Here is a 22,137-nt window from a genome sequence, read left to right as displayed (position 1 = left end):
CACAAACAGAACAGGACTTTCTGTCATCATCGGGAAACTCTTTTCAGTCTTGAGGGTGACCAAACACTGGCACAGGGAGCATGAAGAAGCTGTGGATCTACATCCTTGGAATAATCAAAAGCTGTCTGAACACAGTTCTGGGGAACTAGCTCTAGGTCACCCTGCTTGATCAGGGGCTTGGGCAGATGGCTTCCAGGGCCCTTCCAATCTCAATGATTCTGTGACTCGGTGATTCAATAACTCTTTCTGTAGACGAATATACTGCCTGAAAACAGCTCTCATCATTCTGACCTAAACTAATTGCTTAAGGCCAAGAGATAGTTTCATCTTGCGCATCTCTCTGAGCACTCTTAGAATTGACAGCCTGAGGCTTTATAAGGCTTTACACAGCAGTACCTCCTCTTTATCCTGCAGCCTACTGGGTATTTCAATTTTCACAGTTTTTCATGGATTTTTCTTACAGTAAGGAAAAGCACAAGAGTTCCTCAATATCCCGTAACCATAAAACTCCAAAACTACCTTGAAATAGAAGACAGTTTTTTTATATGAACATGAATCTTCAAGAACCTAGAATAAAATTATTTCATATAGCTGTTCAAACACTTGATAAATGATGCTGTGTCAAAGCAGTGTGTCTAATGTATTTTTTTCTGAGAGGCCAGAAATTATTTGCAATACTGAAATAGAAACAGGTAGGAATTGGCATATCTTCCAAGCATCGAGTATGTCAAAACACATGGATTAGTCAGAAAAAAAATCCCACCAAGTCTTTTAATCTACTCTTTACTGATTTGTTTTCCCAGTTTAAACATTTCCTCATGCAGATGTTCCTAGATGTGGCTGTTGATACCTGGTGATCTATGTGGAACATTAATTAGACCTAATTGCTTCTCTGTTATAACCTGTTGTGGTTTATCTGATTTGTGTATAAACCATATAAGCAGTGAAAGGATAAGAGAGAAACTACATCAAATCTGGCAGATGATAATAATGTTATTTTTTTCAGAAAGCACCACAAAAATGATGGCATTTGGAGCCTTGCAATGCTTGAGATGATATGTACTAAATGACAAGCTGTGGCTGTCACTAGAGGGAGTGCCTGTAACAGTGGAAAAAATGCCTGCCAAGCCTTGCTGTGTTTAAATTAATAGAACATGCAGGGGTCTCTGAAAAAGAGCCAGAAAAAAAAAAATCTGCAATATACAGTGATTTAAAAGTGACTTTCTTTCCTATATGTTTATTTGAATCAGAGCACAAGATATTCTAATTGATAAAAATTACTTAATTTCTCTAGCCTCAGGGCATACAGGATTTTGCATGTCTGTTCTTAGGATTATATTTATAATTGTGGATTTACACTTGTTGGTAATACTTTTAATACATTAACTGGTTTTAGTATATAAAAGAGAAACATTTATTAATATTCTACAGGGTTGAAAAGTTGCCAGTCGCTCTAAGCTGCTAGACGCCATCACTTTTCAAAACTGATGTATCAAAACTATTGATTATTGTTCTTTTCTACAGCGTAAAACAGTTGCAGTCTTAACTAAGATAAGCAATTGTGTTCTATCATTCCTTCAGTATAGGTCATGTTTCTAAACCTACTATTTTCCTTACTATCCTGTCAATAATCCTGTTTGTCTACTTCTTGATGATGAAGTATTCCAGACAGTGCTAAAAATGCAAAATGAGATTGAATAATTGCAACATATTTCCATATTTGTGCCATGCAGGGTATGTCTTATTGCATGTAGCTACCTGTATTTTTCTATTTAGAATTTATTTTCTAATCCAGAGTTCAGAGACCTCCCTAGCCTGGGGTTATCTGTAGACTTACAAATACACTCTTAGTTCCCCCATCTCACTGGACGTGTTCTTGAAAAAGTTGAACAGAAGGACTGGGAACTGACTAGAAGAAGCCAGAGCATAGCAATGCAAGGCTAGCAGCTCCCTCAGGGCAGCACCAGGAGCCACAGAGGATCCTCCTCGAGCAGCAGAGAGGCCCTGGCAGCCCATTCCATTCCATTCCATCCACCAGCCCCACTAGGGGCTGGGCTGCTGGTGGCCTTTGGGGCAGCTACATCCCCAGGTACTGTCACCTCCTTGGGGAACTGGGACAGGCTAAGGCTGGGCCAGGATGGCAGCCTGGGTGGCAGGGCTGGCATAGCAGGGCCCATGTTTGTGTGTGGTGGTGCTGGGGCAGGACTGACAGCCCTGGAGGCTGACACGGTCCTGGGTTTTGTGCGGGCTGGAGGAAGGGCCTGGTGGAGGCCAGACAGGGGCAGTCAGGGCCATCAGTGCTCTCAGCTCTGACAGGCCGCTCTAGGAGGGGACTGCAGGCTGTGAGCCAGGCATGGCCACAGCACAGAGTGGCCTTGCCAACAGGACACAGTCCTGCAGCATCTCAGCAGGACTGGGTTGGTGATACTGACAGTCACAGCAAGGCAGGGAATGAAAATAGATCCAGTGTCCATTTATGAGGAGCAAGAGACAGCTGGAGGCAAGACTATAATGTATGTCCAAGGTCTGCCAAGGAGACAGGACTGGAGAGAAGACAATGCTACCACATAGGTCTCCAGTAAATGCAGGAAAACCAGTCAGCAAGACGGGGCTGTGGGAATCAGGCTGGGAATGAGTTCAGTGTTTGAATAGCTCAGACCTGAGCTGATCCAGACCCCAGTGTTGTAATCATATTGTTGTTATTATATTTCTAGAGTCCCATACCTTTCTGGCTGGATTTCTCATGAGCAGTTCTTCTCAGCAGTGCTGTTCCTGCTACTTCATCAGAACTCCACCAAGGCTCTCCCTGACAGGTTAACCCACCCCCATTTATCCCAGTTGCCTTCATGAGCCACAGCTGCTGCCCAATTAAGGACTTCACAGCTGTAGCTCATTTAGAACAACTAGGATCTGGGCAAGGCCACTTATACAACATATATGCTTTACAAGGACTCCTACTACACCCTGGAGCTCCTAGAGAGGGTCATGGTGCTGGCATGGTTGGGTTGGCCAGGCCAGAGCCCTGACAGAGGCAAACAACTGAACAGTGATTGCAAACTTGTAACCAGAAAATTCCTTAAACATGCTAGAAACTACAATGCAAACATCATTTTGCTTAGAACGTAACTTTTCCGAGTGAAGCCAGTACCCACAGAAACACCATGTGGTTAGCAACAGTCATTTTTCTACCCAAACTCTGTTGATGTTCCTGGCTCAGAATGTGCAAGCCAAGTCTTGAAGCACAGAAGGAGGTGTATCCAGACCTGGAGCTCTTCCCAGCTGAAGGTGCATGTTCTGTCCTGTTTCCTTCAAAGCTATCAGGCCTTCAATGACAGGAGTCCCTTCATTCTCTCATTTATGGTTCAAGCCCAGAAATCATGTATTAAGCAGTTCTTATTTATTTTAGAGTCTATTCTGAACATCTTTGTGTCAGCTTTGCCATTTTTTATATGGAATCTTTTATAATTTCCATTTTTGATCCCTTAGAAATAGCTGGGAAGATACTTTTCCTTCCATTAACACTTTCTGAACTATCACCACTACCACAGAGCTGTTGGCATGCCAAAGCTTCTGATGCCAGTATTTATGTGCATGCTCCTTTTCCCTAATAAATGAAAGGTATTCCAAAATACTTTGCTCTTGGTGAAAGAGCAACGAAGCAAATTACCCTTCCTCTTGTTTAGGAATCTGAAACACAATTATCATGGAGTAGCTAATTCAGGTTACCCTATTAGTAATGGTAAGTACACCAGACAAGGACTCCTACTAGACAAGTGAGTAATTGGTTTATGATAGGCTACTGAAATGACTCCAATCTTGGAACTACTTATCTTCCCACCAATAAATCTGTTTTTCCTTTGCTTTGTCCATACACAGTGAAATATAAAAAGTAACTCTGAAGCTGGAATAAAAGAGGGAGAGAGGCAGGCTGCCAGAGAGTAACACACAAGATACGGCAACAAATCACTCCAGCAGTACTGTAATTAGAGACGGGATACACATCTCTGGTCTTTTCTGGCAAACTAGGTCATGTTGTGAGAAGTAAGAACTCTGTTGTGCTCCGAGTCGTACTAGGTCATCAAAATTGGTTGTGAGAAAACAGAGATTAAGCTGGAAGATATTTGAAGCTGACAAACTGTCTCTGGACAGTGCCAGGCAATATTGTCAGGCTCACATCAGCTTCCACCAAAGGGAAATCCTGGGGTCCCCCTGTCACACCAGCAATAGAAACAGACTCTGTCCCCACATGTCTCGACGGAATTAATGTACATTGAGCACCAGTGTCCACCAAAGTTTATACTCTTGTGGTTCAAATGTGTCAGGCCAACAAATCCACACAGTCCAGAAAACACAGTTTTCCCATGCCTCTACCTGGCTAGAGGCAGGGCTCCTCTAAGCCTGGTTATCCTTCTTTCCCTGGGCATATGCCTTGGATGTTCCTTCAAGGGGATCGGACATGTCATCATCATCATACCTGGCAGTTCGGCTACGGGCTACTGGAGCTGCTTTCCTTCTGGTGGAACTCCCTCTCTCAGCCCTGTCTTCCTTCAATTCGCACACTCATTGTACCAGAACAGCAATTGGTTTTCCATCCCAGCTCCTCACGTTTCTTCCACAATCATGCAGGTAAAACCACAGCTCAGCTTGTGGGGTGTACCTTCTCTCACCATCTGGGAAACGTCTGCCTTGGGTACCAGAACCTCTGATCTGTACTGCCGAGGTTTGGAGAAGGTCTTGTTTAACCTCCTCTCTGAGCTTCTTGTGATTCTCCTCTATCTTATCCTCTAATTTCTGCAGACGTGTTTCCACCGCTGCGATTCTGGCATGTGTTGGGCCATGCACAGGATCTGCATATGCTCGGAGCTTCCTTGCCATGTCAAGCACAGTCTCACCCCTCTCATCCCTCTTCATGATGGCTAAGGCAGAAGCATATTCATGTGGCCCAGGTCGCACAAGTTTTTGCCACATCACAGACGTGCAGGATACCAAGTCTGGGTTCCTAGTTGTTATGTCGTCTGAGAAGATAATCTGAGAAGCTAGAGAGAGGTCCAAAAGACAACAGAAATTCCTTTGATGATACATTTGTTTTGCTGGATAGTTTTGTATGCTTTGTTGTCAGCCTGTGCCAACAAAAATATTTCTTTGCCAAAGGCAAAAGGTGCAAAGAGTTTAATTTCTCATTTTTAATAAGGTATACAGTGTCCCTGGGACAAGCTGTTACTTTGGCAGTAAGAAGAAAACCAGAGGAGAATGTAAACAGGTATAGCACTGCATGATTTTTGTAACATGTAACACATTAGGTGAAATTTAAGTGGCTGATTACTCCCATTGGGTAGAGGATCCAAGGCAAGCCTAAATCCACTAAACTTTTATGTTTGTTTGATCTCTGATATATCTGCATTTAATTTTTAAAAATTATGGTCATGGGAACCACAACAGCATGAGAAGAAAAAAGAAGGCAAGTCCCACAGATCCTGGCAAAAGCCTCCCTTAGTACAGTTGGACTCTGAGTTGGTGTTTCCAGATCTGGGAAAGATCAGCAGGATTGAATGGAGCACACAGTACAGAACCCTGAGCTTGCCCCGCTATCTCATTCTGGTGATTTGCCCTCAGAGATCAATAAGATCTCAAATTATTATGAAATAATACAATTGTGTCCCACAAATGATATCATTGGTGGATAAGAATTTTTATCTTGTCTGTGGTTCCAAAAACAGGAAGACAGGCTATGCTTCATGAATGCCAGGCAATATTACCCTGAGTATTGGACAAGTGTAGGTTTTGCAGATTGTAGCAACTGTGGTAATGTTGTATTTGCTGACTCTCAACTATGCCAAACAGTATATGTGTGTGTTAGTTTCCACAGAGGACAAGATGGGTGGGACAGGACCAGATGGGGTAGCAGCACAGAAGTAGACATGTTTCCACTCTCAGAACCTGTACTGCTTTGTGTCTTTCTTCTTCATGAAATGTGTCGTTAGCTCTTGGCTGGGAAAGAACATGATCCCGCTGCTGAGAGATGGCAACCTTGAACACCTTGGCAGCAGCCTCGAGCCAGCCAGTCTGGCTTACACCTTGATGGGGTTGTGTCCCTTAGCACTGGCCACAGGGTGAACAGTTACAAGCCCCATGGTCTGACTTGGCAAGACTGAGTCACAATTGTGTCTCATCTGTGCCTCTGTGGACTGTGTATCTCCCTTGTTCATTTACCTTGAAATTCAGTGCCTGCCTGTGGCTTCGTTGTTATTTAGTCAGGTTGGTACAGACACCAAAATGTGGTGGTAAGTGGTGGCTCTCAGGGCTGCAGGTGAGTTACAGATGTGAGCAGTGTGTCAGAAGGACATGACTGAACAGGGCAGAGGATAGCCAGTGTTTCTAAGGGAATTCATGCAATGCAGTGTGAAATTCTCTAGGACACTTGTGAGTGCTTCAGCTTGACCTCTCTCTGGGACACCCCCAAAGAATACACCATCCTAATGGGATAAGTGTAACTCATGGGATTCCTCACTTACACAAGATTTAACATAAGCCCACAAGATCAGGATTTATATTAAAATTTCTTTATGGCCATGGTATCACTTGCTTACCTTAAAAAAAGATGTATTGAGGGGATTAATTACATTTAGGAAACACATACTGGTGAACTGACTTAAAGTACTTTTAAAGAGCTATATCAAAATAGTGTCTGATGTGTTGTACTCAAAATGTTTGAATAACTAATGTAGCTGGAGAGGAACTAATTATCCAAGAATAATGTAATCTAATTTATACTGTGCATAGGTTACATTTTCGAGTTTCCTCCTCTGAAGACTACAAACATTTATGTTGACATTTGTCTTCTTGTATACCTACTTAAGGTGACAATAATTCCACTTCATTTCTGTCAAGATTAGATTTTTTTTCCCCCATTTTTTTTATTTGGTGGATGGATTTTATCTTGTCTGATAATGTGGGAAATGCTACTGTCTCCTCTTTTGCTCTATCCTGTCATTTTCAAAATCACTCTTTTGAACTTTCTGTGCTTTTTAAACAGCTATACATTTAGTGCATGTCTAACTTGCAGTCACCGAATATTTGCTTGTTGCAAAGGCCTTCTTTAGCTTCACCGCTTTCACAGGTGAGTTAGTATGGCTCTTACTCAGCCCCCTTCCTCCTGTTCCTTTTTGCAAAGATGCCCGGAGGAATGGTCGGGGTCCGACGTTTCGCCGCTGCCTTCTGGGGCAGCTCGGCGGGCCGGTCCCGCTGCCGGCGCGGCGCTCGCCCCTGCTGGGCAGGGCAGGGCTGGACAGGGCAGGGCTGGACAGGGCAGGGCAGGGCAGGGCTGGGCTGGGCTGGACAGGGCAGGGCAGGGCAGGGCTGGACAGGGCAGGGCAGGGCAGGGCAGGGCAGGGCAGGGCAGGGCAGGGCAGGGCTGGACAGGGCAGGGCAGGGCAGGGCAGGGCTGGACAGGGCAGGGCAGGGCTGGACAGGGCAGGGCAGGGCAGGGCAGGGCAGGGCAGGGCTGGACAGGGCTGGGCTGGGCAGGGCAGGGCAGGGCTGGACAGGGCAGGGCAGGGCAGGGCTGGACAGAGCCCGCTGGCCCCGCGCGGTGCCGGCCGCCCGCGGCAGGCGGCCCCGGAGGGAGCGCGGGCAGCGGCGGGGTCCGGGAGCGGCGCGGCGCTGAGAGCCGGGCTGAGAGCCGGGGAGCGGGCGCTGGGAGCCGGGAGCAGGCGCTGGGAGCCGGGGAGAGGGCGGTGAGAGCCGGGGAGCGGGCGCTGGGAGCCGGGAGCGGGCGCTGGGAGCCGGGAGCGGGCGCTGGGAGCCGGGGAGCGGGCGCTGGGAGCCGGGGAGCGGGCGCTGGGAGCCGGGGAGCGGGCGCTGGGAGCCGGGGAGAGGGCGCTGGGAGCCGGGGAGAGGGCGCTGGGAGCCGGGAGCGGGCGCTGGGAGCCGGGAGCGGGCACTGCCGGGGAACGGGCCCCGGGATACCCCGCAGGAGGGGTGCGGAGGAGCGGGGGGCCAGGTCCAGGATGGCGGGCCGGATGGGCGCACGGCTGGGGCAAGGAGAGGACCCTGCCCGATGGCGAGGGCGCTCAGGGCTCGCTGAGACCTTTCCTGACCCCGCTCAGGGAGGAGGCGGCGTTGTCCAGCGCAGGTGCCGCCTTTCCCCGGCAGCTTCTCCCGGCGGGGCAGCGCGGTCTGCCCGTGCAGCTCTGGGATCTCCTCGTCTCCTCGGAGAAGCGAGGGACGGCGGAAGATGCTGTGCCTCATGGTAGCCTTCCTTCACCAGTTGCTGCTGGTGCTGGTGCTGTGCAGCCGGGGCACGGAGAGGTGTCCTTCAGCCTTCTGCGAGTGCTCTGACTGGGAGGACTACAAAATCACTTGCAGGGACATCTACTTTATTCCCAGCCTCCCGGAGGACACCCAGACCCTGTGAGTACGTGGGGATGGTTTAGGGAAGCCAGCTGTGGGTGTTCACACTTTGCAGGCAGGAGATGCTCTGAGCTGATGTCCTGTGAGATGAGGAGGTGGTGAGAGGGCAGAGGTGCTGCAGATTACCTGGGCAGTACAGGAGAGTGGAACAGCAGTGTGCAGACTCTGCGTGTGGCAGGAGGTAGGAAAAGTGACTCTCAAACCTTCAAGAGCTGTGAAGAGATGGTTCATTGGATCTTAAGAGTTCTGTGAAAAATGTAGGAAAATAAGTAACTGGGCTGTTTGTGGGCAAAGTGAGCAGTAGGCTGGATGGATTCTGTGTGGCAAGTGCTTAGGGGATGAGGGGCAGGAAAGGTAGATCAAACACAATTTTGTAATTAAAAACCAATAGGAACTGGATGGGTCACCTCACAAAGACTTCCACAAAATCCTCTGTGCATTTTCAGTTTCTTTGTCAAAGGAAGAGAAAAGGAATCCGTGAGAACTGAGAATCCAAGAATACTGTCTGGGAGACAGGGCGCTTCAAATGAAAGTGTGGAGTATGGGATAAAGCAGCAAATTTAGAGCTTGCCAAAGGGATGGAGTAATTCAGGTAGCTCAGCCTAAGTGTTTGGTACATTGTGGGCACAGTAAGAGATCTTGTCCGGGTTCCTGCTGCCACTCCAGATAAGCATCTTGTGTCATATCTGAGAGTCAAATACTGTAATGAGACTGAAATGGCAGCTGCCAGCTGCAACTGAGCAGATGAATCACTCCTGCCTTTCACTTTGTTTCTTGAGGTACAAAAGTTTTATAGTCTGTATGGAAGTTTTATAGTCTTTATGGAACTTTCATTTGTAAATATAGATTACTTTCTGACAAAGTAAATTAACTCAAACTCAGTTGATTTAACTGCAAGGTAAAGTAGTAACAGATTGATTCATTTATGTCTTGATAATGATTCTCAGGAGACTTTATATAAATAAGAACCATTAAATTATTTGCACTTATTTGAATGCTTCTCAGATTTTTTAACACTGAAAGTAAAAACTTAAATTGGTCACTTGCCTAGAAAGAAAGAAAAAATATTGATGTTATTTCCATTATTTTTGCTTGCCTTTAATTTTTTGGATGGCTAGACTGCAGTATTTCAGTTAATAAGAGTTTAAATTATACACTTTTTTGTTATTATACTTTTATATACACAGTTTATTTAGGTTGAAATTGCAGTAATGCTATGGCATGCACCAAGTAGTATGTTCTTTGAAATCTACCATAAGTTAGAAAATATAGCAGTTTCAGTTTATGGGAGAAAATACCTTTGTACAGGCATTTAAAATAGTTAATAGAAACAATGAGATCACATAATGAAATTTGATACTTCCCTTGAAATATGCTGGTTTGATGGCTGAGAAGTACCTCTCTGCATACAGATCCGCAAATAAAGCACTTTGGCCACTGGAATTCTAGTGTTTTAAACACCTGTAGTAATGGGGGATGTAAAATAATAAGCCATTGTTTTGAAAAGACAAAAACACCCAGTGAAGATATTATTTCCATGGGAAAAGTAATTAATGAAAACAACAGAGAAATATTTTTCTGTTTATTTGGGGTGAAATTTAATCATGTGCACCTATTGGAGCGACCATTGCAAACTTCTCAAGATGTGTACTCCCTGCCATGTCAAGAAAATATTCCATGTAATGACAATTGTGATTTTATAGTGTATGGTAAAAGTGGTAGAATGTGTGCTGCATAGTCTTTTATTTGAAAGCAAATGGGAGAATTATCTGAAGAAATAAGGAAAACAGAATTTTTACACACAACCTTCCCAAACAAACAAGCAGACAAAACACAACCCAATCAAACACAAAAAAACCCCAGTTTTTTACTTCAGTTTGAAGTTTTCTCTCTGGATAAAGTGTGTTTATTTTCCTCCTATTCTCTTATTTGAATTGCTGGTGGATTGTACCCAATTCTGTAGTCCCTTGCTCTCTGCAAATGTCTTAATATTTCTTTCCCTCCATATGTTAAGTGGGAGTTATAACATTTACCTATATGTGGTTTTTGTTCAGAGTGCTTTCAGGTACTTCAGGTACTTCAGGTACTTCAGGCTGGATTATTTGCACTGGCAGTTAAAACACCACACAGAATTTTGTGAGATTGTAAAGTGTGTGCCCCTGATTCTGTCATGTTTTCATCTTTTTCTGTACAATAGGCAGCAGTTCTGAATCAAAGCCAAAAGATTCCAAAATAATTGGAGTTTCTGTTAACCTTAAGAAGAAATAAACTCTTCTTTGAGGTGAGATATGTCGCTGTACATATTGCACCGTTTGTGTTTAAACTCTCTACAATTTTCCCTAAATGCAGCAAGTTTGTTACTTTTAGGCAAAGTAATTCTGCTTCTTGGTGGTAATGAGTGAACCTCAAGATTGCCAATTTAAAAACTTTTTTGTGTGGCTATTCAGGTTTGTAGGGTTTGTAGGACTAAGAGACTGGTGAGACTAGGAACACTTTGCCAGCTTTTGGAGATGATGAGCTCTTTTCAATGCACAGGATCTTGAAACTCCAATTAAAGTTTCATTCTGATTATTCAATCAGAGCTGTTCTCATTTCTCTTTTACTACTTTAAAAGAATGGAGCAAACCGTTTTTTAAGAAATGCTTACAAGAAATTCCAATAAAAGTTTATTTCTAACTCTTTTAGTAGAAAAGGGGCATGAACTTAAGCCAGAAAAGTGTGTTCATTTTAAACTGTTATTTATCTAAATATAGTTAATGCAGGTACTTATCCAGAATTCCTGAATGCACAGATATTGATTTTGAATATGACCTTTTTTCAGTATAAGACTTTTTTTTGCTTACACATACAGATCACCAAAACCCCATGGAACATTTTTTCAAAGATATAATTGCATCATAATTCTTGAATTATTGTAATATGTTTCTTGGCATCATTCTGATGACACATTCATGATCCCAGCATCACCTCAATGCACTTCTCAATTATTTTCATTTTATAAATCTATTGCTAATTGGTTTTAATTCTTTTTCTTTGACAATAAAACTAATAAAGTTGTGCTTCTTATTCAGTGTGCATTACATCTCCTACATTCACTTACAAAAATAACCTAATCTCTCCCCTTCCCTTCCCTTCCCTTCCCTTCCCTTCCCTTCCCTTCCCTTCCCTTCCCTTCCCTTCCCTTCCCTTCCCTTCCCTTCCCTTCCCTTCCCTTCCCTTCCCTTCCCTTCCCTTCCCTTCCCTTCCCTTCCCTTCCCTTCCCTTCCCTTCCCTTCCCTTCCCTTCCCTTCCCTTCCCTCAATAAGGTTTCTATCCTGTACCCAGGTGCTATTTTCATATCAACATAATCAAATTTGATTGAAATTGAACAAGAGGATGTTAGGCAAGGACAGGGGAACTGGTATATAAATAGATACAAAACCAGTACAGTCTTCAAGACTATGCTCTTTAGATTAGATACTAAGCTACAGTTCTGCATTTGCTCCTGTAAATTTGCCGTAGGTAGGGTACTGCCTTCTGATTAATGCCCATATATTCTGTATATTCTGTAGGTAATATAGAATGGCTACACATTTCGAAATAATTTTTTAGTTGCAATTAATTTGTTTTCCAAAAAATATGTGATTATTTTCATTTGTAAAAGTATTTTACTATTTCTGAAGACAGAGCCAGATTTGAACCTTCTTAAAATAATTAATAGTTTTTTTTACCAAACACCATTATACTTACCAAGTCCATGAAATCGTTTTATCAATTGCCTTTCAGATAATGATTGAAATAATTCTATGTACGTGGCTGCAACATGAAATTTTTCCTAAATATTGTATTTTGCATAAAACTATACTTTCTTGTCAATTCTGATGCTTGTAATTGTACTTACCTACATATTTTGCTTAGAAAGGCATCGTTTTGCTTCTATAATCCTGCTATTAACACACAACAATCCTGCATTTGACATACAGTAGGTCCAATACGCCAGGTCAAAAAATTAATGTGTATCATTGTCTCAGTTAAATTGAAATGTGACAGTGAAAGGATTTGTCCACAATCCCAATGGTAAATTGAAGCACTCTTCTAAGGGTTCTTGAAGTAACTTACAAACTGTGCACTGATTTTCTGTATATACACAGGCCAACTCAAAGTGAGCAGATGAAGAACAGGATTGAGGGACTAAGGGAATAGAGAAATATTACCAAAATAATACTTTGTGAACATTGAATACAATATTTTCTTTCATTCCTTATCAGTCATTGGATCAGTAACATTTCTTGTACATTTGAAACATTTAAATTTCCTGTGTCATGGTACAGAAACCAGTCAAGTGCTAGGAACTGACAAGCACTCATACAGAAGCAAGCACTACTTCACCATTTTTGAACTACACACATAGTTTGCTCAACAGAAAGCAGGAGGACTGCAAGTAGTTATTTTTTAAATGCTGTGAAGAGATTAACCTCAATGAGAATATCACAGATTTTTACAGAAGACACTGGTGATAAGGCAGTAGAAATTAATTTGTATTGTTTCCTTGTTTGAGAAGATGATGAGTTTTGATCATCATAGTAGCAAAAGAGTTGTTTATACCAGAGTTAAAAAACCTCTTATTTTTGGAATTGATTTCAACAGTGGTTTAACAGACTGATTTTGTAAGTGTTACACTACACTGAATCTTGAATTGCTATTATAATCAGTTTTCATTACAGTGTTTTCTTTTGGCATAACATTTCCAACCCATTACACTTCAGAAGCACACAACAGCCTTCTCTTGAATTGGGAAACAGAGTTTATTGATATATCTGTAAAAGGAAAGAAAAAACTTAAATTTTGCCAAAAAAAAAAATCTATGTGACTACTAAGGAATTATTTACAGATTTTTTTGCAAATAGCTAATATCAGTGGAGAGAGCAACTTTTCATGAATCTGACTCAAACAGTCTGTTTATATTTGCAAAATCAAGAAATGTTTGATGTTTTCCTTAACATGGGTTTACAGAACCTCCAAAGAAGCTATAAAAGGTGATATTATATATAAAAGGTGATATTATATTTCAATTATATATTGAAAATTGAACTGTCTCAGGAAGTGTTTTAAAAATGTCTAAATGATCTGCCTTCATCACCAAGTGTGACTGAACCTTCCCACATGCAGTTCAGAGAGACTACTCTGAAATGCTAATCTGCCAAACCGGGAATAGGGAAAATGAAATACAGTCTCAGTTCTTTAAAAACTCAACTTTAAACATGCTTTTGTGTTCTGCTGGACTCAGCCCTTACATATCCTTATGTTCACAGACTACACAAGAAAGAGTCTCAAAAAAATTAACAGTATGTATTGTGAAGCTGCTAATGGCATAGCAGCTTCTTAACCACACTTAGGTGGCTACTATGTGGTAGCCAAAATTTAGAGAGTAGAAAAAGTAGCTTGTTTTACTCAAAAATGAGAAGTGAGCCATCTGCAAAAGGCCATTTTATGTCAACACCTTTTATTCTATTCAAGATTGTGCAAACCAGTCAGTGCCCTGGTACCTTTCCCAAGTCAATGGAAAACACTCAGGATTTTGCCAAGTGCAATGCTATGGACTCAAACAACGAAGCAATGAGACCAGCTATAATAAACACTACAATTTAAGCCTAAATGAGCTGCGGACACATACTAAAAGAAGATTAGTTCTCTCTTGAACTCCAGCTAGTGGGTGTCATCTCTGTGAATGCAAAGAAATAGGCATTTAAATTCAACCTTTCTCTTTACAAAGAAAGGTTGAATCACACAACATGAAAAGATTGAGCTAGTTTTTTCTCACAAATAAGTAGATACATAAATATAGAATTGAATAATTGAATTGAATTGAAACCTAATACTGTAATTTATCACAGACTCATACAATAGTTTGGGTTAGAATGCACCTTTGAAGACCATCTAGTCCAACCACCTCTTGAAGGAGCAGGGACATCTTCAACTAGATTAGGTTGGTCAGAGTACCATCCAGCCTGACCTTGAATGCTTCCAGAGATGATTTAGCTACCACCTATATGAGCAATCTGTGCCTGGGTTTCACCACAGTCATTGTAAAAATGTTTTCTTTACATCTAGTCCGAATTGACCATCTTTTAGTTTAAAATCATAATGCCCTGCCTTATTGCAGCAGGCACTACGAAAAAGTGTGTCCCCAGCTTCGTTAGAAGCCCTCTTTCAGTACTGGAAGGCTGCAATAAAGTGTCTCTGGAGCCTTCTCTTCTGCAGGCTGAAAAAGCCCAGCAAAAGAAAGCTCAACCTTTCCTCGCAGAGAGGGATTCCAGCTCAACCTCAACCTTTTCTCACAGAGAAGGGTTCCAGCTCAACCTTTCCTTGCAGAGAGGGGTTCCAGCTCAACCTTTCCTCATAGAAAGGGGTTCCAGCTCTCTGATCATTTTCCTGGCCCCCCACTGAACCCGCACCAGCAGGTCCACATCTTTCCTGTGCTTAGTACTCCAGAGCTGGATACAGTACTCCAGGCGGAGTCTCACGAGAGCAGAGGGGCAGAATCCCCTCCCTTGCCCTGTGCACTTGGAGCCTTGGATAAATGACATCTGCAGCCCTTCCCTTGTCCCCTGATGTAGTCATTCCCAGGCCACTGGGTTGGTCAGATGAGATCTGCCCTTGGTGAAGCTGTGCTGTCTGTCTCAAATCACCTCTCTGTTTTCCATGTGCCTTAGCATAGCTTGTGGGAGGATCTTCCCAGGAACAGAGATGAGGCTGACAGGTCAATAGTTACCCCACTCCTCCTCTCCACCCTTTTAAAAGATTCAATGCTTCGTTCAATGCTTTGTCCTTTCGGGTTGCTTGGAACTTCACCTGATTGCCATATTAAAACACTACACCCTCATATTTTCGTGCATTGTGATCACAGACGTACCTATTTAATTACTTTTGAACTAAATTTTGATTTTGACCTAAACTGGGTACTGCTGCCTCTTTTACCCTGAACTTTAAATTTTTATGATGGCCTGCTATAAAATGTACTCTAACTACAATAGAGAAGAGCTGTGTTTCTGAAATATTGAACTAAAAGCCTATAAATTTCTGCAAAGAAAGTTCAAACAGGATCATGAAATTTCAGAAAAGAGCAGTCAGAAGAGGCTCACATCCTACAGGGAAAGAGAGTAAGAATAGGCTGTAATTGCTGGCTACTGTTGCTTTTAATCAGAGAACCTCTAAGTGCCTATAATTGCTGCCAGCTGCTCAGCAGAGGTCAAAAAGTGAAACTGAATGTATGAATTATTAAGATAGAAATATAGATGAAAATAAAGGAATTTTTTTTTTGCCTCTGATCGTGTACATCGCATCTGCAAAAGGACATTCAAATGTATGAAATTACTTGCACACAAAAAATAACTACATAGCAGCGACTACTCTGTGTTTCCTCAGATCCTCCTTTTTGCCTCACTGGAAAATGTGTATGCTGATTTTTTTTTTTTCAGACATAACCTCCCTTGATCACCATGATATTTTAAAGATGATAGGGTAGCCTTAGAATGATATCATGGATATCGTTGCCCTTAGGTGCAACATCTCAGGTCCCATGGATTGATGTATGTCCAGTACATTTCAGTGCTTCTTTGGTCTATCCTCTACTTCAATAATGCTCCATTTCCTCAGGCTGCACAGCCAGGCAAAGGACTTCAGTGGCCTGGATGCAGATGAAAAGAAAAAAAAAAAAAAAAAGTTGCAGAGAAGTGGCCTGATTTTGGCTGGAATAGAGCTAATTTTCTTCATAGTACCAAATATGGTGCTGTGGATTGGATTGGATTTGGATTTGTGCTGGGAAAAAAGTTGGTTATTCAGGGGATGTATTAGTTATTGTTGAGCAGTGCTTAGAAAGTACCAGCCTTTTATGCTTCTCACGCTACCCCACCAGGCTGGAGGTGCACAAGGAGCTGGGAGGGCACACAGCAAGATGTCACTTTGCTTTGTTGAACCTCACACAGTTGCCTTGGCCCATCATTCCAGCCTGTGCAGGACCCTTTAGAGAGCCTTCCTACCCTCCAGCAGATCAACATTCCTGCCCATCTTGGTGTCATCTGAAAACTGACTGCGAATAGGATCATTCCTTCCTGTGAAGTCTTTTTTATTTCAATCCAGTCAGAAGCACTGGGTGATCACAAACTGAGCAAGGATTAGCTCCAACATTGTGGATTGGGGTTTTCTGTTTGCTATAAATTCACAAGTAACCAACCTAAATTCTCTCCTGTCAGTCTGAGAGTGTCCATATGTACCTCAGTTTGTAGGTAGAGGATACATTACTTTCAGTACTACTTGTTCCAAACACTGACCTGTACAATTTCATTTTGAAGGAATCTAGTATTTCTTTAATTAATTAGGGCTGGGCCAGTTTTGAGCGATACTTTATGTTATTCTGTTGGACTGCTAGTTGTAGGAAAGCAGCTGTGTAGTCTTGCATATTCAGAAATGATTCCCTACTTGCAGAGTTCCTTTGCTGTGTGAATCATTCCCCCCTTCCTACCACATTGGTAATACTAGCATTGGACACTAGGTGGTAATCATCTTCTGGTAAATTTAGCACAAATTTCACTATGTGAAATGCCTTTTTATAGCTATTTTTGCACCACTGAAAGACTATAATGCATTTATTTCAGAATAATTTAAAATATTGTTGTTTGTGTTGGATTTAATTGGACATAAAAAACTAGAAATGAATGTGTCAATAGCTGTTTACCTAGCCATTACTTTGTTGTCATATTTATTTCTCTTATGTAAAAGCTAAAGGTCATTGCTTCTTATAATTTTCTCAGAAAAATGAATTTTGAATGTAAAATTTTTTACTTTGTTTCAAATTGACAAACTCTCTCATATTGACATATGGTAAAATTTCCCCCCTGTATTGGTGGAAAATAGTTCATTAAAATACATAAAGCTTTTGTTGAGATGATTCAAATTATAAATCATATAATTTCAATCTGAAATTCTTTGGGTGGTATGTATTTACTTATTGTGTTTTGTAGATATGCATTTAAAAGCTTTTAAAATGAAGAGACAACTATGTAAAATATATATTTACTTCCCTAATATATCTTACTGAAGTAATATCACTGATACTGCTGTGGTTGTTAAAATAACATCTATATGGACATAACCCCTGGACCAATTGACGTTCCCATGGTTGGGAGCTTGTTTGGAGCCAGGTGTATTGAGGTCAGGAGAAACATCAACCCACTGTTGGAAAAGTAGAAGTCTTTACTCATTCTTGTAACAAATATATGGAGTAGAGAAGGTAGACTGGGGAAGTAGATTCTTCCCTTGGGATTATAGTATCATTTATACTTTATTCAAGACAAAACCTTGGAGAATTTCTGCATATATTGTTATTATTAAAGTCTATTTCTTGTATGTAAATTCCAGAAACTTGATAAATCTCAAAATGATAATATATTTGGCTATGTAAATCAAATATAATTGTAGTAATGAGATACTTGGCATTATGAAACAAAACAGAATCAGGAAATCATCCTAATTTGTTATTTCTTTTTTCTTTAACTGTTGTTAAATAGCAGCTCGGGGGAAAGTTTATCATTTGTTCTTGACTATTATTCAACAGATGCTCTGTAAGTGCATTCCCAAACTGTATTGGAAAACCAAAGATTAACAGCAACACGTTGTAACTCTGAGTTTAACAGCTATCATAGGCTGAATTTCAAAAGCATTTCCTCCTTTCTTATTTAGAGGAGTAAGTCTGCTAGAGATTCATTTTTTTAAAAGCTTAGCTATTGATGAGTATCTCCCTTAAATATTGTGGGTTTTTCTGAAATCTCCTGCAGATGGGTAAGGTACATGCCACCCCCGCATCAGATGTTAGAGGAGGAAGAATGTACTATTTATTACAAAAAAAAATGAAGAATTCTGGGGAGGTAGTTGCAATTGCTCTAATTCAATTTTGGCTGACATGCCTGAACTTCTTGCTCAGAATGAGGGATGGGATATTGTTGTGGAGACTGAAATTATTAAAATAATTCTCTTAATACTTCATTAACTTCAATGGGCAAATATGTTCTGTTGGCCATGCTCTGGAGTTTTGGAAGGTCCATTGTCACCACTGAGTTCTTGGGAGGGATGATGCAGAAAGCTGGAATTTAGATTGATGGAGCACAGCAATCAAAAAAAGCCACATAATGAAACAGGAATAGAAATGAGGCAAAGATGGCAACTCAGAGACCTGGCAAGATAAGAACAAAAACATTGGAGCAGAGCTGAAGCTGTGTAGGACTTGTTAATCTTAAATTGTAGCTACCAGAGGATATTAACTGTCAATTTTTTGTTTCTCTAGGAGATTTTTGGAGACTCATCTAAGAAAAATTCCAAGTGATGCTTTTTCCAATCTCCCCAACATCTCTAGGATGTAAGTTCTGTTCAGTTTCTGATACTATTCTTTCAAATTTTTAAAAATTACTCTCCTTCTCCAAAATTTTGTCTTTGTATATAAAAATTTATGAAATGAAAATATTAGGGTTTGGTTTCTCTAAGGAGGGATCCTGAACAAAGGAATCCCTGGGATTTTACACCCTCACAATTCAAGTGCCCCAGTGTCTGTGGTCCTTAACTCCTGCTGTGTCTCTAAGTGTCCCCCTCACCTATTATATGTCATATTTCATCCAGATATATTGAAATAAAGACTCCCTAAAATCCTTTAAAGTAATTGTTCTTTGATATCTGCAGCTTCATTTACCATCTCAGTTTAATCAGATAGGGTATTGTTTAGGTTTTTTTTGGAGAGGGAGGAATATCCCTCACATGATGTATAATATTATATATAAAAAGGGTAAACTTAGTTTAGAACAGAGTTTGATTCAATATAAAAGGGTGTCAGCCCTTCTTTGGCTCCAAAAGCTCCACTGCAATTTAAATTTTGATAGTGTCAATGTCCATCTGGATATTTCTCGTAGCATTACTACTACCACAAAACGTGAACTCCCACCCTCTTGATATAAACTTCAGGTTAGGGAATCAGTAGCTGTGTTTTAAATACAACTTTTATGTATATGTCTTGGCCTCTAATGTACCACATGTCTCATTTGCCTCTCGCAGCCCATAATTTCTGTGCAATGAAAATTACCAGATCTTTCCTGGTTTTGCAAATTCATCTAGAAAATGTTCTGAAGTTTCAACAGGGGATTATATACTGTGTTTATTATTCAAAATACAGCAGCTCATTTTGCTATATGGTGTCTACTATATGATTTCCACAAATAAACATGTTTTTATCTGTACTGAATAGAAGATTTAGTTCTCCTCTTTATGAACCTTGTTTAAACAAAAATTTTAGAGCTACAATTTCTCTTAAATGAATGCATGGCTATGTACTCTTGATAGCCAGAAGTAGAGATTTTTTTCCCTCTGTGCTGCTTTTCCACATGAATGAAAGAAAAAACATTTAAATTACATGCTTAATTACAAAGCTAATTCCTGTCAGAAAGGCATCACTGAATAAAGGTTTTATAGGATATTCAAATGTAATTGCAATTTCTGGTTTACACTGTTAATAAGGCAAATACACTAAATCTTGGTACAAGGGATTCACCTGGTACTTTCTGCCAACTTAAGAACATATTGAACATTCAGTATTTTAAAGGTCAGGGATTTTTTAATGTCAAGGAACATTTTTTCTGGGTTTAGGATGATGCTTTGGAGTCACATTCACGAGTACCTCACAAACACCCGGTCTGTGGCTCCTCAAAGTGTTTTCTCTGCAGTTTCTCCCCACAAAGGAGCATCCCAGAGCGCTCTCTGCCAGCAGCCCCATGCAAAGCACAATTCCCCTGTGCAGCACAGTGCCTTTGCCACCCTGGGCACTCTGCTGGCCCACAGCCAATGCCAGCACACAGCTCCCCACAGCCCACTGTGTCTGCGCCTCCTGTGCCCCCAGTGCCAGCTGACACTGCCCAGCCTCAGCTCAGCCTCCAGGGCCTTACCTGCTCCCGGCTGTCCTCTCCTGAAGTGCCCCACGGGTCACCAAGCTGCTCTCCATCAGCAGCAGAGGACAACAGGGGCAGCAATCTGGGGGATGCTGAGGTTGGAAAAAAGCAAAGAAAGGTGGAGAGAGGGAGAAGGAAGAAAATAAGGGCTGGGAAAATAAGCAGCCTTGTGGCTGCTGCCAAGTGTTGATCTGATTTAAATCCTGCTCTCTTTCTGAGTGCCATCATAGCTGGATGAGAAAAATGACGTGACAAATGAAGTGGCATGATGGCACTAGCTGTGGCTTCCCAGTGTCTGAGACCTGTTTATTTTTCTGTTTGCTGGTGTTTAGTTACATCTCTATAGATGAAACACTTCAGAGTCTGGAGGCCCATTCCTTCAACAGTTTAAGCAAAGTCACTCACATGTAAGTACTGTAATTAAATAAATGAATACAGTCATGAGATAAATTTGGAATATAATACACATGATGATGTTCATCATTCCTGTCTCCTATGTAGCTAAATATTCCTTTTTTCATTTCCTTTCTCCATAATGTGGAGTGAGTCAGTCTCTTTTTTGAGCTTATTTCATTGTGCTTGTTTTCCATACATCTTTTTGGCTCCCTTCTGTATCTTCCCATAGAAATGTAGATAAATGTACTGTAGATAAATGTACTAGTGGGAGTGCATAATGAACTTGATGTCAAGTTGAAATAAAATGGTAACTAAGAATTATTTCTGTCAATTTACTGCAGGTAAGTGTAAAACAGTAATATAAGCATAAGAAATAAAATCAGAAGGAGCAAAGCACAGAGCAAAATGGCACTACCTGGAGACATGAAGAATAAGTAATCATTCTGAAAGTGCACTAGTAAAATGAAGAGTGTTTATATGGTTATTAAGTGGAACAAGAATAACATGGAAAAAGGCTTCTGGGAAGTGTTTCTGCACCTTTTTGTTCTTCTGTTCTGACCAATCCACACCAAGTGACACGCTAAGGGCAGTTACAGAACTGCTGGGATGCATCCAGAGAATTCCTGTCATCCATCTGCACCCTGTCAAAATGAGAATGTAATGTATTGAAGAGAGAGCTCCAAAGGACCCCTCCTGTATCTGGTACTCTTCCATGTTTCCATTACTTATCCAAAAGGGGGACTGGAAAGTGTGCCACTGTTGTAAGGCTCAGCTGAATTTGGCATATTTCAGAGATCTTTGTTTGCAGAGGTTCCATGGGAGAGCACTGTTGGTCACCATGGTTCCAGAAAACACAGTAATTGAGAAAGGTCTTTTGTGTCCAGAAAGAAAACATGCCAGAGGCAGATTGATTTTTTTTAAGGTTGTTGCAAGAGGTGAAAACTACCACCCATTTTCACACTAATGTTTGAAAATGTATTTATAATGTTAAAGTAGATTAGACAAGACACATGGCAGCCTCTAGGAAATGTAATCCTATGGCTGGTATTTATTCCTATGGTAATAAACACTAGAATTTTTTTCCTGGAGACATTGTCTCTACCACTGCAGGCCTTTAAGGCTGTATGATCTGAAATTCCATAGATCTATTTAATCTTCACTCAGAGAAAGAGACTGAATTAGATGATGATTTAACACTGCTGTATTTTCTATGATTCTTTTTCCTTCTACTTTACACAGTGTGAATCAGAAAGACTAACAAAGTTACAGGAGAAAAATATAATTATTGTTAATGAAGATAAAGAGAGAAACTAATGCTGGAAAGTGTAAGTGACTCCTTTAAGAGAACATGAGCCTGACTGGCATATCT

General features: G+C 41.3%; 1 protein-coding gene across 1 annotated transcript in view; it reads left to right on the top strand.

The window, feature by feature from the left end:
• Positions 1 to 8,218: 8,218 nt before the first annotated feature.
• Positions 8,219 to 22,137, top strand: part of TSHR (thyroid stimulating hormone receptor) — a 44,664-nt gene continuing 30,745 nt past the window's right edge. The window contains exons 1-3 of the mRNA XM_063160171.1: positions 8,219 to 8,409; positions 18,728 to 18,799; positions 20,705 to 20,779. Of these exons, the coding sequence (XP_063016241.1) occupies positions 8,234 to 8,409; positions 18,728 to 18,799; positions 20,705 to 20,779 (323 nt within the window). The 5' untranslated portion in view covers positions 8,219 to 8,233. The remainder of the gene's footprint in view (positions 8,410 to 18,727; positions 18,800 to 20,704; positions 20,780 to 22,137) is intronic.

Source organism: Melospiza melodia, chromosome 6, assembly GCF_035770615.1.
Source record: "Melospiza melodia melodia isolate bMelMel2 chromosome 6, bMelMel2.pri, whole genome shotgun sequence".
Classification (NCBI taxonomy): domain Eukaryota; kingdom Metazoa; phylum Chordata; class Aves; order Passeriformes; family Passerellidae; genus Melospiza; species Melospiza melodia.
The sequence above is the reverse complement of the archived record's forward strand: the minus strand, read 5'-3'. Positions and strand labels throughout refer to the sequence as shown.